A 14655-nucleotide genomic window follows, 5' to 3' on the forward strand; every position below is an offset into this window, starting at 1 on the left:
TATTTTGCTCATCAAGATTAAGTGTACTCTTTTTTTTTTTAATTTTTTTTTTTCAACCTTTATTTATTTTTGGGACAGAGAGAGACAGAGCATGAACGGGGGAGGGGCAGAGAGAGAGGGAGACACAGAATCGGAAACAGGCTCCAGGCTCTGAGCCATCAGCCCAGAGCCGGACGCGGGGCTCGAACTCACGGACCGCGAGATCGTGACCTGGCTGAAGTCGGACGCTTAACCGACTGCGCCACCCAGGCGCCCCAAGATTAAGTGTACTCTTAATCCCCTTCACCTATTTCACCCATTCCCCCACCCACCTCCCCTCTGACATGCTTTAAGTGAGTACCCTCAGTTATTTTTTTTTTTCAACATTTTTTACTTGAAGCATACTTAAGAATACAGGGTTCTAAAATATATAAATATATGCTTTAAAATATATTTATATATTTTTCTAATACATATATTCATATATAAATATGTACATATATATAAATATATACACATATATACATATATATGTGTGTATATGTGTGTGTATATACATAAAACATTCCATCCAAGAAAAACAGAATACACATTTTCTTCAAGTACACACAGAAGAATCCCCCAGTTAAATCACATAAAAAAGAGACCTAACGAATATGACAAATTTAAGAACCCTTGAATCATACCAAGTACATTTCCCAATCACAACGGCACAAAACTAAATATCAGTAATAAAACAAAGCTGGAAAAGCTACAATGTAATTATTAAATATTTAATATGTAAATATTAAACAACATACTGTTGCACAAGCAATGAGCCAAATAAGAAATCACACATAAAAGCCATTCATTGGGTGCTCTGTATTCTGTAGTGAAGGTTTAAAATCATACAAGAGCCCTGCACTTAAAGTACATTAGGGTACACTTTGAGAGAGAAAATAAATAGAAGCTAACAATACCAGACACAATATATGGAGTCACTTCTTACCTGAAGGTCAGGTTCTTTTTAAAATCAGGGAATAAGGCTAAAAACCATACATCATAAAAATTACCTTTAAATTCAAACCACTCAGACAAGCATCACTTTGGAGACGCAAATTCTTTCTGTTGTCAGTCCAGCTCAGCCAACTTCCCTCAGTGCATTGCTAGCTTATGGTTTCTTCGGCTAATGCACCAGATGAACTAGTTAATTTGCATACAAAGTCATGCTGCACCAAAAATACTTCTCTTTGAACTCTCAACTTGGTGAAATGCTCACACCTAACACCAACACCAGATTCACTTTCCTGTTCACACAATGGAATAACAGGCAGAGTTGGCTCAGTATTTAAATTACTTCATCTTTTCCCCAAATTGTTGCGTTCACCTAAATTAAAGAAATTACACCTCTTGTTAGTTAGATGAGCTGTTATGGCTGTAACTTAGTAAAGGATAAGTCAATGATCAGTATAATTAGCCTGACTAGCCTTCCTGCTGAGCACTGGAAAGCAAGAGGGGCTTGCTGAAAGATGTGCTTAATTTCCAATGGGGGAGAAATCTTATTTTTCTAAAGTGACCTGGACAGGAGAAAAATCTAGAGATGATTAAGTCATCAGGGAGGTCATTATAATAGTACTGAAGAGATGTGGGATAGGAATGGTGGTGATAGGATTCTGTATCTATGTTATCCTCAGAAGACAGAACAAGAATCAAGTAATAAAACAGCAGGCTTTATTATAATACCCCAAGGTACTAAAGATAGTACTGGTTATAGCTGGTTATAATGCAGTCACTGAATATGTGACAGGGTGGGGAAGAAAAGAGAAGTGTGTCTGTGTGCATGTAAGAAAGAAAGAGAAGGGAGGAGGAAAAGAGAAGGGGAGGGAAGAAGAGAAACAGACTAGTGTTTTAGTGCAAACTGTAACAGGAATAAGACGACATCTGTTCTTACAATGGTCACTTATCCCAGGAATGGCTATTTTACAACTAGAACCCCAAAGTAAAGTGATGTCATAAATGCTTAATACTGAAGCAGCTTCACAGCAAGCGTACAAAATTTTAACAGGCACACTTGAGACAGGCCGAGGAATCCTAGAAACAAAACTAACAACCAGCCTACCAAAAAAAAAAAAAAAAGGGCCAAGAACCAAAGATACTATATACCATAGAAGTCAACCCACTTTAAATCACTGAGGAAGGAAAATATTGGGTGAAAGGCATACAATTTTCTCTATTTATACACACTTTATTATTATTATTTTTTAGCATTTGTTTATTTTTGAGACAGAGTACAAGTGAGGGAGGGGCCAAGAAAGGGGGAGACACAGAATCTGAAGCAGGCTCCAGGCTCTGAACTGTGAGCACAGAGCCCAATGCGGGGCTCGAACTCATGAACTGTGAGATCATGACCTGAGCCGAGGTCAGATGCTGTATCAACTGAGGCACCCAGGCACCCCTCAATTTATAGATATTCTTTAAAAAAAATTTTTTTTAATGTTTATTTATTTCAGAGACAGAGCATGAGTGGGGTAGGGGCAGAGAGAGAGGGAGACACAGAATCCAAAGCAGGCTCCAGGCTCCGAGCTGTCAGCACAGAGCCTGGTGAGGGGCTCGAACTCACAAACCGTGAGATCATGACCTGAGCCGAAGTCGGTCACTCAACAGACTGAGCCACCCAGGTGCCCCCATTTATAGATATTCTTAATACATTGGTGTCTGTTATTTTTCATCTTGCTACAAGCCAATGAACTAAGAGAAAATCTGAGAAACAGCCAACCAAGCCACTGCTTAGCTGAACAGTGTAAAGCAACAAACAACAAAAATCAAAGAACAAAAACTTCCTCTTTTAAGGAAGGAAAAAAAAAAGATTATTTCCTATGGCCAATAAAATGTTATTTCACAATGAAAAAACTGTCCATGTTAATCTTTTTATAAGAACATCAGTCAATTGCCCTACTATGCCCCAAGTCAACACAGAGCACTTTTAGGCATAGATCGAATTCCAGGCAACAGCACTTAAAAGGCACAAATTTTTAGTAAGAAAACTTAATATACACAATGTTTTGACTCGTTAAATCTTATAAAATCAAGGATTAAAATGTATTCTATAAAATGGAATTCTCATTTCTTCCAACCCTTTCCTTTCTTTGTAAACCATTGGCAGCCAGGTTTCATTCTCGGAAGCTGAAATCACTGCTTTCTTCTGGCGGCAGTGGTGGTTGGTGGTAGTACGAGTGACAACAGTAGTATTACTGGTCTGTTTTTATTTCACCAGGCACAACATTTCTTGTTACCTGTCTTCCCTATTTCCTAAGTGGTATAATAAACAAAACAGGGTACAGCAGAAAACTAACAGATGGTATATATCAATAGTAGTAATTAACAAAAATTACTATATATTAGGTGAGCAAATAATTATTAGCTCTGACATGTGGGTAAGGGTGAGAATGAGGGTTAGGGGTTAGTTTCTGCTTCTGGCCATAAGGGAGAGGCTAAGACAATCTGGATGCATCCTCTTGCTGGGAAGGACTAGAAAACGGAACAAAAATGTTGTCGGACTGTGAACCCTTAGACAAGAGAAAGAAGTGAGTCATATTTAACGCCCTTTACTTTCTGGACAGGGCAGGCAGACAGAGCAGCAATCTCACTTAGTTGTGGAGACAGAAACTGGGGGTTATGGAAAACAGAAATCAGGGGGAATTTGAAGCAGAGCACAGAAAGAGAGGACACTTGGGTTCTTTAATTGAATCTGAGCATTTGTGGTGACACTCCACAAGGCCTAGAAAAGAACCACTAGAAAGCTTTTGAGGGCTCAGAACTATTAGGGGATCCCTACCAGCTGGAGTAGAGAAACCTCATAATTAATGAAGCACCAAGTAAAGTCTTCAGAAGAGCATCACCTTAGTAAGTGGAACTACATCAACACAAAAGACTGAATTTGTCCTAACAAAGCTAAAAACAGACTTTGAAAGAATCAAATGTATCTCAAACAACTTAACTATGTGCTAGAACAAAACCCAACACTCAACAATGTAAATTCACAACGTTTGGCATCTAATCCAAAATCACCAGTTATGTAAAGCAGCAGCAATATGTGACCCATAACCAGAAGGACCCGAAATGACAAAAATGATGATGGAATTAAGGTCCTATCAGACAAGAACCTTAAAACAACTATTGTAAATATGCTCCAGAACACAGAGTGAATTATAAACATGTTGAGAAATGTAAGAGAAAAGACAAGGAACATCTAGAAATGAAAAATACACTACCTGAAATGAAAGATACACTGGGTGGCATTAACCAACTAGATACTGCAGTAGGAAAGATCAAGAACTCAAAGGGCTATTATAGGGGGGAGAAAAAAACAAAGCAAGAGCAAAGCAGGAAAAAAGAACAAAGACCTGACATGTAAGATAATATCAAGTGCTCTACCATGTGGATCACTGCAGTCCCAGAAAAAAAAAAGGTGGAAAATACTGAAAAACAAAATAAAAAAGCCCCCCACCAATATGTAAATGTGAGCATGATGACACTCTATGTAGAATAATCACAATAGATCAGTTATAAATGCAGACTTATACAGGTATACAATAGTGGTAACTCAAAAAACATCAACGGCCTTGCACTGGTGATGTGACTGGAAAATCATGAATTCTTTGTAAAATTCTAGTATTTCAAAGTACAATGTTCCCTTGATTTACACAGCAAACATCAGTATATACATTAAACCCATGCAAAATAATATATGATAAATAAAACAGATTTTAGGCTTAGAAAATATTAGTAAGTTTTTTCCAGCACCAAAAACATTTGGCAGAATATTCTAAGTCATGCAGACCATGGGACGATTTTTTCTTGTTCAAGATTGTCCCGCAAACTGCCAAAGAGCTAGCACACTTGGCCCATGCCTAGTAAATGCCACTAATGCTTCCAACCACTGGTTAAATTAAGTAAAAAGAAATTCAGTATGACAGAGTTTATAACATGTATATAATGATAAAAAGTAAGCTAAAGACGTTAACAGCCATGAATCTTTCCACACATTTTTACTATATATATTTTAGGAATTTAGAAATAAAGGAATTGACAAAAATTGTAACTACAGCAGAAGACTGACATCCCTCTCCATGCCTGACAGATCAAAAAAGGGAGAAGGGAAGAAGGGGGAGGGGAGGAGAAAGTATACACACTTGAAAGATCAAACTGATACACACATACAGAGAACTTTATACCAATACAGAAGAACATGTATCTTCCAAAGAGCTATGCAATTAAAAAACTCATACACTGAGCCACAGACAGTCCCTTAAAGAATTCTAATTTCAAATTTAAAGACCACATTCTCTAACCACAATAAAATTAGCTAAAGATTAAGAACCACTGATTCTAACTAACCACTTGATAATCTTACAACTCTAAGGCAAAAGATAAAAACCAGTATTTGCAATAAAAATACTTAAAAAGATTTACAGGAACCTAAGTATAAAAATATTTGTTTTTTGTTTTTGTTAAAAAAATAATATAGTGATCATTTTAACCAACTTAAAGAATAAAAAACCTGAAATCCCATCACTAAGAGATAACCATAGATAATAACTAAACAGTCTTTCAACAAACATGTGCAAACTGTAAAACAGGTATAGATGTATTTATGTATACTATGATTTGTGTAAGATCTGCAATGGGATTGAACTCTTTTAATCACACAAACTGCTCTGTAAAAAAAGACAATCTTCACTCTTAACCCCATTACTGATAGACTATGATTTTAGTATACATCCTTCCAAAGTTTGTCTATGTGTACCCTACATTCTCAGCACAAAAAATAAAATCTATTTGTACTGAGAAAGAATGCTGCTTACGTTATATCATGGAGATAAAAAAAAAAGATATAAAGCATGTTTGATCCGATTTGTACACAACATAAATGAAACAATCAGAGCATTATGGAATTTGTTTCCAAAGCTCAAGACAGGGAGGGAGACCAGGTTAACATGCCTATAACCATTACCGTAAGAGTAACATGAAAACCCTGACAACAGATGAATCTCTAAGTCATGAGTTATCACTACACACTATTTGAATGACTAAAATTAAAAAAAAAAAGATGACAATGCCTGATAAATAAATATCACCTTTCCTCTCCCCAATCCTTTACCCCTTCTGTATGTAGTCCATCAGGGGGGAAAAATGTATATTAGATCTCTGGAAGGGTATAAATAAATCAGAAGAAGCATATATATATATATATAGATAATGAAAGAAAAATGTGACTTTTACACAATAACTACAGACAAGTGGCTAAGAAAAATACCTGTATTTCCAAAAACAGCTCATACAACATGGGGAAGACAATTCACAGAAGAGCAATACTGGTAAAATATAATAAAATAACCACTCAAATTAATTTTTTTATTTATTTTTGAGAGAGAGAGAGAAAATATGAATATGAATGAATATGAGCAGGGGAGGGGCAGAGAGAGATGGGGAGACAGAATCTGAAGCAGGCTCCAGGCTCTGAGCTGTCAGCACAGAGCCCGATGCAGGGCTCGAACCCACGAACCACTAGATCATGACTTGAGCCAAAGTCTGATGCTTAACCAACTGAGACACCCAGGTGCCCCTCAAATTAATTTTTAAATAACACACCATTTTCTATCTCTTAAACTAGAGGAAAAATATAAATTGCTCTACCTGCACTGTAGAGAAGTATATCTTGTTATTTTGGAAAACTATTTCATAATTTATACCAACAGCCACAAAGCATTCATTCTCTTGGAACTTCATGTCAGTTCCAGAAATCATCCTACTAAAATAATCCAAAAATTTTATTTTACTTTAAATTTTTTAAATGTCTATTTACTTCTGAGAGAGAGAGAGAGAGAGAGAGAGAGAGAGAGAGAGAGAGAGAGGAAGAGAGGAAGAGAGGAAGAGAGAGCGAGCTGGGGAGGGGCAGAGAAAGAGGGAGACACAGTATCCAAAGCAAGTTCCAGGCTCTGAGCTGTCAGCACAGAGCCCGATGCGGGGCTCAAATTCATGGACTGTGATGTGAGATCATGACCTGAGCTGAAGTCGGACACTGAACCGACTTGAGCCACCCAGGCGCCCCAATAATCCAAAAATTAAAAAAAAAAAAAATATATAGATGCTCACTGATGTCTAGACCGTTAAAGAATAGAAGAATAAGAATACAAGGGAAACATCAGATGTTCTTATTTTGCCAATATCTTTTCACATTTTGCTCTAATTTTTCTTTAAATCCTCCTCCCTTTTCACACTTTCCCTTGGCCCTTGATGAACTACTAGGTAAGAACAAGAAGACACCTGGAGATGTAGTCTCAGCTCTGCTATTAATAATTCGACCTCGAGTGGGGCACCTGAGTGGCTCAGTCAGTTAAGTGTCCAACTCTTGATTCTTGGCTCAGGTTATGATCTCAAGGTTTGTGAGAGCGAGCCCCACATCAGGCTCTGCACTGACGGTCCGGAGCCTGCTTGGGGTTGTCTCCCTCTGCTCCTCCCCTGCACCTCCTCTCACTCACTCATTCACTCAAAATAAATAAATAAACTTAAAAAAAATAATTCGACCATAAGTTAAGTCAATTGTGAACTTCAAAATTTGCAATGAAATTTCATTTGCCAAGAAACACTGAAAGATGATTTCTCTCTTCAGAGAATTTATCTTTCACAGAGCATATATAACACGTATTCATACACTTAATACATTTAGGGGAGGAAGAAAACAGAATGATGGCTGAGAAAAATAACGTGCTTGTATCAGGAAACTTCAAATATGGAAAATTAAAGACCTGTAAGACAACACGTCTGCAAAAACTGCGTTAACTCCACCCATGACCATGGATCTCTGTCAGGGACCTCACTCTGACAAAATGGATCTCCGATTTATTTCTTTGTAACCTGGAATTCACAACAATAGTGACTTAATGAAAGTTACTTTCTGTAAGTCATAAGCCAATCAATGTGAAAACAGAATGGGACTGAAGCAATGAAGCATGATTCTGCTCTGCTCAACTCCCACCACTGCTACAGCAGGAAACTATGGTGCTGGATATGCTCGTATCGTTGGAAACTACTCACTACACTTCTATGAGATAGGGTCTTTCTCACTTTTATACATTAAAGTCACAAACTACTTAACTGCAAGTGATGATACATATACACATAGCAGAGAAGTTCTCCATTTTTCAAAACACCTGGGGAGTTTTCAAACCGAACAAAAGCTACACAGCATAAAAATTAACTGAGCTGAATCTTTATTTTCCATAAATTAATTTTAGCCTAATTTTAGATTTACATTAAGAGTTGCAAAGACAGTACGGAGAGTTCCCATACACCTTCACCTTACATTGCTATGGTTTACCTGTCACAAATGAAGAACCAACACTGGAATATTAACTGAACTCCACACTTTATTCAGATTTCAGTCATCTTTCCCTAGTACCTTTTTTCCAGTTCCAGGATCCCATCTAGGACTCCATATTGTATTTAGTCATCTTGTCTCTAGCTTCCTCCGGTCTGTGACACTTTCTCTTCGGTGGTGACCTTGACAGTTTTGAAGAGTAATAGCCAGGTGCTTTACAGCACGTCCCTAAATTTGATATTGTTTTTCTCCTGGCCACACTGCCATTATGGCTTATTGGCAGGAAGATCACAGAGACGAAATGTCATTCTTACTACAACATGCGAAGGTACATCTTACCAATATGACTTATTGATGATAACCTAGATTATCTGGCCATGATGCTGTATGCCAGGTTTCTCCACTATAAAGTACCCGTCCCCCAGTAAGGTACTCTGGTAGGAAGTCATTAAGCGCAGCCTACATTTAAGGGATGGAGATATTAAGCACTACTGCTTTGAGGAGGAATATCTACATATTCAGAATTCTTCTCTAGGGGAAATTTGTCTTTTCTCTCCCACTCCTTTATTCAGTTATCAGTATGAACTCATATTTATTTATTTCATATTTTGGGTTATAATCATACTATGAAGTTTACTGTATTGTTCAAATTATTCCAGATTTGGCCATTGAGAGCTTTCAGGTTGGCTCCTGGGTCCCTTTGTGGGATGTTCCCATCCTTCTGGGTTTTTTTTTTCAGCACTTCAGCAACTTTAAAAAAATGTAACTTTCATATATTCTGAATATTACCACAAATTAAAGATGACTTCTAACTTCTTCATTCTATAGTTACATACTAAAGTTTAAGAACTGAACTTTCTCGGTGAGTTCTGAAGAGAAGAATAAACAATACTGGGAACAAAAGGAGTAAACACAGTAAAGGTCAGCACCATAACTAATTCTTATCCATGAAGTATCTGACCCGGAGGAAGATATCTGTGCTGAAACAGATTTCTCACTTGATCAACTGAGGTTCTAAAACTTAATTGTATGTTAGCTTTCTTAGAAGTTTTAACATATGCCTGGCAACTTGAACCTCAGAATATTAATCTCCTGGTATTCACTGTTCTTTTCTTTTCAGATGTTGGAGAGGTAGGGATGAGAACACAGTGGGTATACTCATCACCTTTATCTGTGCTAAAGTCAAAATGTTCTGGCACACAATAGCACAGAAATTAATTCTCATTTTGATCTGATCTGCTTCAACACTCAGCGCTCCAAACATGCTAATTTGCGGGTACCTGCATGGCTCCGTTGGTTAAGCATCCAACTCTTGATTTTGGCTCAGGTCATGATCTCACAGTTGTGAGATCCAGCCTTGCACTGGGCTCTGCCCTGGACATGGAGCCTGCTTAAGATTCTCTCTCTCCCTCTGTCTCTGCGCCTACCCCCATCCCTGCACACGTACCGTCTCTCTCTCAAAAAAAAAAAAAAAAAAAAAAAAAAAAGTAAATTAAAAGCATGCTATTTTGTCTGGACACAATCTATTATCATGATCTTTTCTCCTTTATTAGTTCAATATACCATAACACAGCAAACACTGAATTTTAGGAATGACCCCACATAGCTATTAAAATATGATTAACCCAAATTTCTTCTCAAAGGCAACTAACTACTCCCCAATGTAAGAAAGTATTTTCCTGGATAATACATCTATAAAATGCTAGTTTCTTGCTGAAGGGGTAGACTAGCTTTAGGTTATTTCCCATTATGATGCTCCTTTATCACTGTTGACCTCTAGAGGGAGCTCAAAGTTTTTGTTACCTTTTCTGAAAGGTCAGGTCCACCCCTTCCACTAAAGTGCTATGTTCAAGATTTAAGAACATTTTACTTCGGCCTAAAAAGCAAGTTAAGTATGTGCCATCCTTTTAGGAATCTCTTGCTCCTATGAAGTAAGTAAGGCTTGACCTACTCACCTGCTCTTGGGGAAGTGGGCCCCAACCATTTCTTCCTCTCTCCCTTCCAGACCATCCTGAAGTTTTCTTGCCTACTTGGCACTGACTAGGGGTTATTACCGTAACCTGAGAGGCTGAAAGGAGGATGGCTATAAGAACTGGCGCCTAATGTTCCCCCTTGCTGACTTGTTACTTTCACTGGAGCAGGCCAGTGTGTCGATCTTTCTCATGTCAGGGCACACACAGAATATACTGTTTGTAAGGCATGCTAGTGTAAAGATAAGGTTAGGCTGTTCATGTCTGCTCAGGAACTCTAGTCAGCTAAGCACCCTCCATCCAGCTCAGCATGTACCCCACAGGAACTGAGGGATCACTGTCTTAGCATACCTCTAATACATTCTTGGGGCCATATCTATAAGAAACCTGTGCAGGAAATGATGAGAAGTCAGACTGGACATTTCTTCACTTCATCTGCCTGTTAAGACCCTGAGGAAGTAACTAAGGCTCTTAAAGATTCAGTTTCCTCATCTTTAAATACCTATCTCACAGAGTAGCTTTGAGGGCTAAACAAGCAATACATGTAAAGAAATGAACCTTGAATCAGGCACGTGATGGGCAGGAGATGTTGGCTGGGCTTCGGGCTTTGCTGCACAAAGCAGAAGCAAGCATTGTAACCTTACCTGTTTCTAGGCTATTGAGGCCAATCTAGCTTAGGTAAAGTTCTCCAAATGGTCCAGCAAAGCTCCCTGGAGACTGAGGCTGAAGCCCAAAGTAGTAAAGTGTCATAACTGCCCTGCTTTGCTGCTTCTTTGGATATACAGATACTCTCGACCTAAGACGGGGGTTACAGCCCAATAAACCCATCATTAAGTTGAAGTGCATGTAAATGCACCTAACTTACCAAATATCGTAGCTCAGCCTAGCTTACCTTAAATGTGCTCAGACCATTTACATTAGCCTATAATTGGGCAAAATTATCTAATTCAAAGTCTGTTTTGATAATGTGTTAAATAGCTCATTAAGTTATTGAATAACTATACTGAAAGTGAAAAACAAAATGATTATATGATAGATACGGAATCACTGTTAAGCATATTCGCTGTTTACCCTTGTGATCACATGGCCAACTGGGAGCAAATACCCTACCATCTATTGCTAGCCCAGGAAAAGATCAAAATTCAATGTACAGTTTCTACGGAATGCATATTGCCTTTGTACCATCATAAAGCTGAAAAATCGTAGGTCAAACCATCATTAAGTCAGCGACCGTCTGTACACTCAAGAAGCCTCAGGCTGCAGGTTAAGATTCTGTACTCCTAGGTCTCTGGACTAAAATATCACTTTGATTACATTATGATTTTCAACAATAAAGTAAGTGCTAACAGCCTTTTTAAAAACCTTTTTTCAACCTCTGACTCAGTGAACAGGAACATGTTATGTGATAAGCTCAAAAAAGACCACTGGCTATTGATGCTCATACAGAACCTACATTGTAATGTTGCCATGAGAGTCAGGGTCCATAGGGTAATTTCCAGAGATGTGTTCTGGAACCAGTCTCCCTTCTTTTTAACTTGTTCCTGGATAATCTGATATCATGTTTGGATAAAATGGAATGGAACCATACCCTCCTGCAACAAAGAACAGAAAGATAAACAGTTGCTAATACATTTACTCTATAGGTGTGATCGTAACAAACAAGCCTTGGTGTATTTATGTTATATATAATGTTAGAATGAAGAACTTGAAACTGACCATTCTAAACCTAAAGTGACCATCTTTATTAGATGTTCACTAACTTTTAAGTGGCTCATAATTCAAACCACAAAGCAAATCACCTCATTAAAGTTGCCTTATCAAAATATAATCCAAATAGTTTCCATGGAGATTATACAGAGCAGTACTGCACAAAGCTTGTGCATCTATGTATGCATGCCTTAAGATATTTTTTAACTAGAATGGGCACCTGGTTATTAGTATCTGCCTAAAATATTTACAAACTAGGATTATTAGGGCCATGCTAGAAAAACCAGAAAGCCCTTCACTGTCCATCTGTCTTGGCAGAGTCACACCCAACTCCACTTTGTTTTGACAGGATTCCTCCTGCTCACCTACAAACCCGGTACAAAGGGGAAGCCTATTTACAGAAAGAAGTTAGAGATCATTAAGGTATGTTACAGAAAATTTTACAGACTTTACCCCAATGATTAAAGGGAGCTCACTGTGCCATTTTAAATACGAGTAATCCAATTAGACGTGCCTTTAGATTACTCGGACTGAAGTGAATAGAACTGGGAACTGGGAGAAGGGTAAGCAGAGGGAAGTCTGGAGACCAATCTGGAGTCACTCCAGAAATCGGGGTAAGCAATGACAGTGATCTGAGCCAGGACAGTACAGTAACAATATTATCATAAGTAGCAAACATCTAAAATGCACTTATTGTATGTTAGGTATTTAACCCTCACAGCAAACCTATAAAGTTGGTTTTATTAATATCACCTGTTCCATTAACTAAACCATGGAGATACAAAGAGGGGACAGAAGTGTACAGATTTTAAAATACATTTATGAAGTATACGACGCAAGGCTTCTCAAGGCTTGATCATTGATAAGGTGTGGAGAGCTAAAGATGAAAGCAAGAAGAATAATGTCCAGGTTCTCATGGTGGTTGAATGTACTTAGTAACATTAATAGACTGATGTTTGCCTTATATCAAGTATTCTTTAATAGCGTGTAAATGGCAGGTTTAAAGAAAGAAGTTAACTTCCATTGGTCACGAATGATTTCACCAAAATTCTCAACCAAAAGGAATACATCACATACTATTACAAAAAAAAGACATTTAGTCCAGAAAATTCTTTTTCCCCATCTTTTCCCTTTTTCATCCTTTTTCTCTCAGCTGAGGCAGGTTAGTTTGTTCAAAGTGATACTCCTGACCAGTGCAAATTATATTTGCACTGCAATTCATGGTCTCTACTAAACTTTTTAAAATAATTGTAATCATGCTTTTCCAATGATTTGAGATTTTCACATGATTCCATTCTCAAAGACGCAATTTCTTTCATGAATCTCATTGAAAAATAAAGTTCTACATTAAAGGTTTTTCTCCATTTACTTGAACTAAAGATTTATTCCTCTAATTCTGGAAACTGGTGTTTTTTATAAATCTTGTGCACTTGTTGTTTTGCTCATTTTTAGGACGGTCATTCCTTCCACAATATTTGAGTGAGCATCTACCACATGCTAGGCACTCTAGGTCAAGCTAGCATTTCTAGCTGCTGGGGGTACAAGAGTAAATAAATATCCCTGCCTTCATGGAACATACATGCTAGTGACAGAGACGTATTATAAACAAATAAATATAAAATGTATCAGGGCAGTATAAGTAGAACAGAAATAAAACTAGAAAAATACAAAGACCAACAAGAGAAGAAAAGTAATGAGGGTGGGGCATTATTTCAGGTAGAATGGTCAGAGAAAGCCTCTCGGAGGAGGTAACTTAGGCAGAGACCAAACAGGGAATTAGTCATCCAAACTTGTAAAGGAAAGTATTTCAAGCAGGCAGCCTAAGTAGAAACGTTGCTATATTTGACAAGACTAATTACATAATAAGGCGGTAGAGGAGATGGAGCATTTGGCTGAGGCCAGACATACATACAGCCTCGTAGGCCATGGTAGAAGGACTGTGGCTTTAAGAATGAGAAGAAGTCCTTGCCGAATTTCTATCTTGTTTTAAAGTGATTATCTGTTGTGCGACTACAGCACAAAATGGGGGGTGGGGGTGGGGAAGGAGAATGGTTCCTAAATTACTGCAGTAGCATAAGCAAACATGATGATGGTCTGAGCTAAGGTGGTGGACACAAAGATGGACAGATTCAGAACACATTCTGAAGAGAGCACTGCCAGAATTAACGGATGGATGGAGGTTATCAAAGGATGATCCCAAGGTCTTAGAACCCAGCCCAATGGAGGAAAAGCAGTGTCATTTACTGGCAAGAGACACACCAGAAAACAGCAGGTTCTGGTTAAGAAAGGAGCCAAGAATTTCATTTTTATAACTTTAGTATGGATTTCAACCACCTAGGAAGCAAGGAGAGACATAAATTAAGGCATCATCAGCTAACAGAAGGCATTTAAAGACTAGATATGATTTCCTGGTGAATGATTACAGAAAACAAGAGGTGTGGCCTGAGGGCTGGGCCTTGAGCTCTCCCGCACCTAGCACTAAGCTAGCTAGTAAAGGACACTGCACAGGGAACTACCAGTAAGGTAGGAAGAGCTTTTGCGGAAGCCAGGCAAAGTGTTTCTAAAAGGAGGCAGGGATGAACTGTGTCCAAAAAGTGTCCAGATCAAGTAAAGTGAGGGCTGAGAAGTAAGCTTGGATTT

General features: G+C 38.1%; 1 protein-coding gene across 2 annotated transcripts in view; it reads right to left on the minus strand.

Moving 5' to 3' along the window:
* The window catches only part of PPP2R2A (protein phosphatase 2 regulatory subunit Balpha), an 85983-nt gene that overhangs the window by 37288 nt on the left and 34040 nt on the right, over positions 1-14655 (minus strand). Inside the window, exon 2 of one of the 2 annotated variants that reach the window (XM_045456763.1) lies at positions 11762-11900. The exons of the other annotated variant lie outside the window; for it this stretch is intronic. Coding sequence (XP_045312719.1) covers positions 11762-11777 — 16 coding nt within the window. The 5' untranslated portion in view covers positions 11778-11900. The remainder of the gene's footprint in view (positions 1-11761; positions 11901-14655) is intronic. 2 annotated transcript variants of the gene reach the window in all.

Source organism: Leopardus geoffroyi, chromosome B1, assembly GCF_018350155.1.
Source record: "Leopardus geoffroyi isolate Oge1 chromosome B1, O.geoffroyi_Oge1_pat1.0, whole genome shotgun sequence".
Taxonomy (NCBI): domain Eukaryota; kingdom Metazoa; phylum Chordata; class Mammalia; order Carnivora; family Felidae; genus Leopardus; species Leopardus geoffroyi.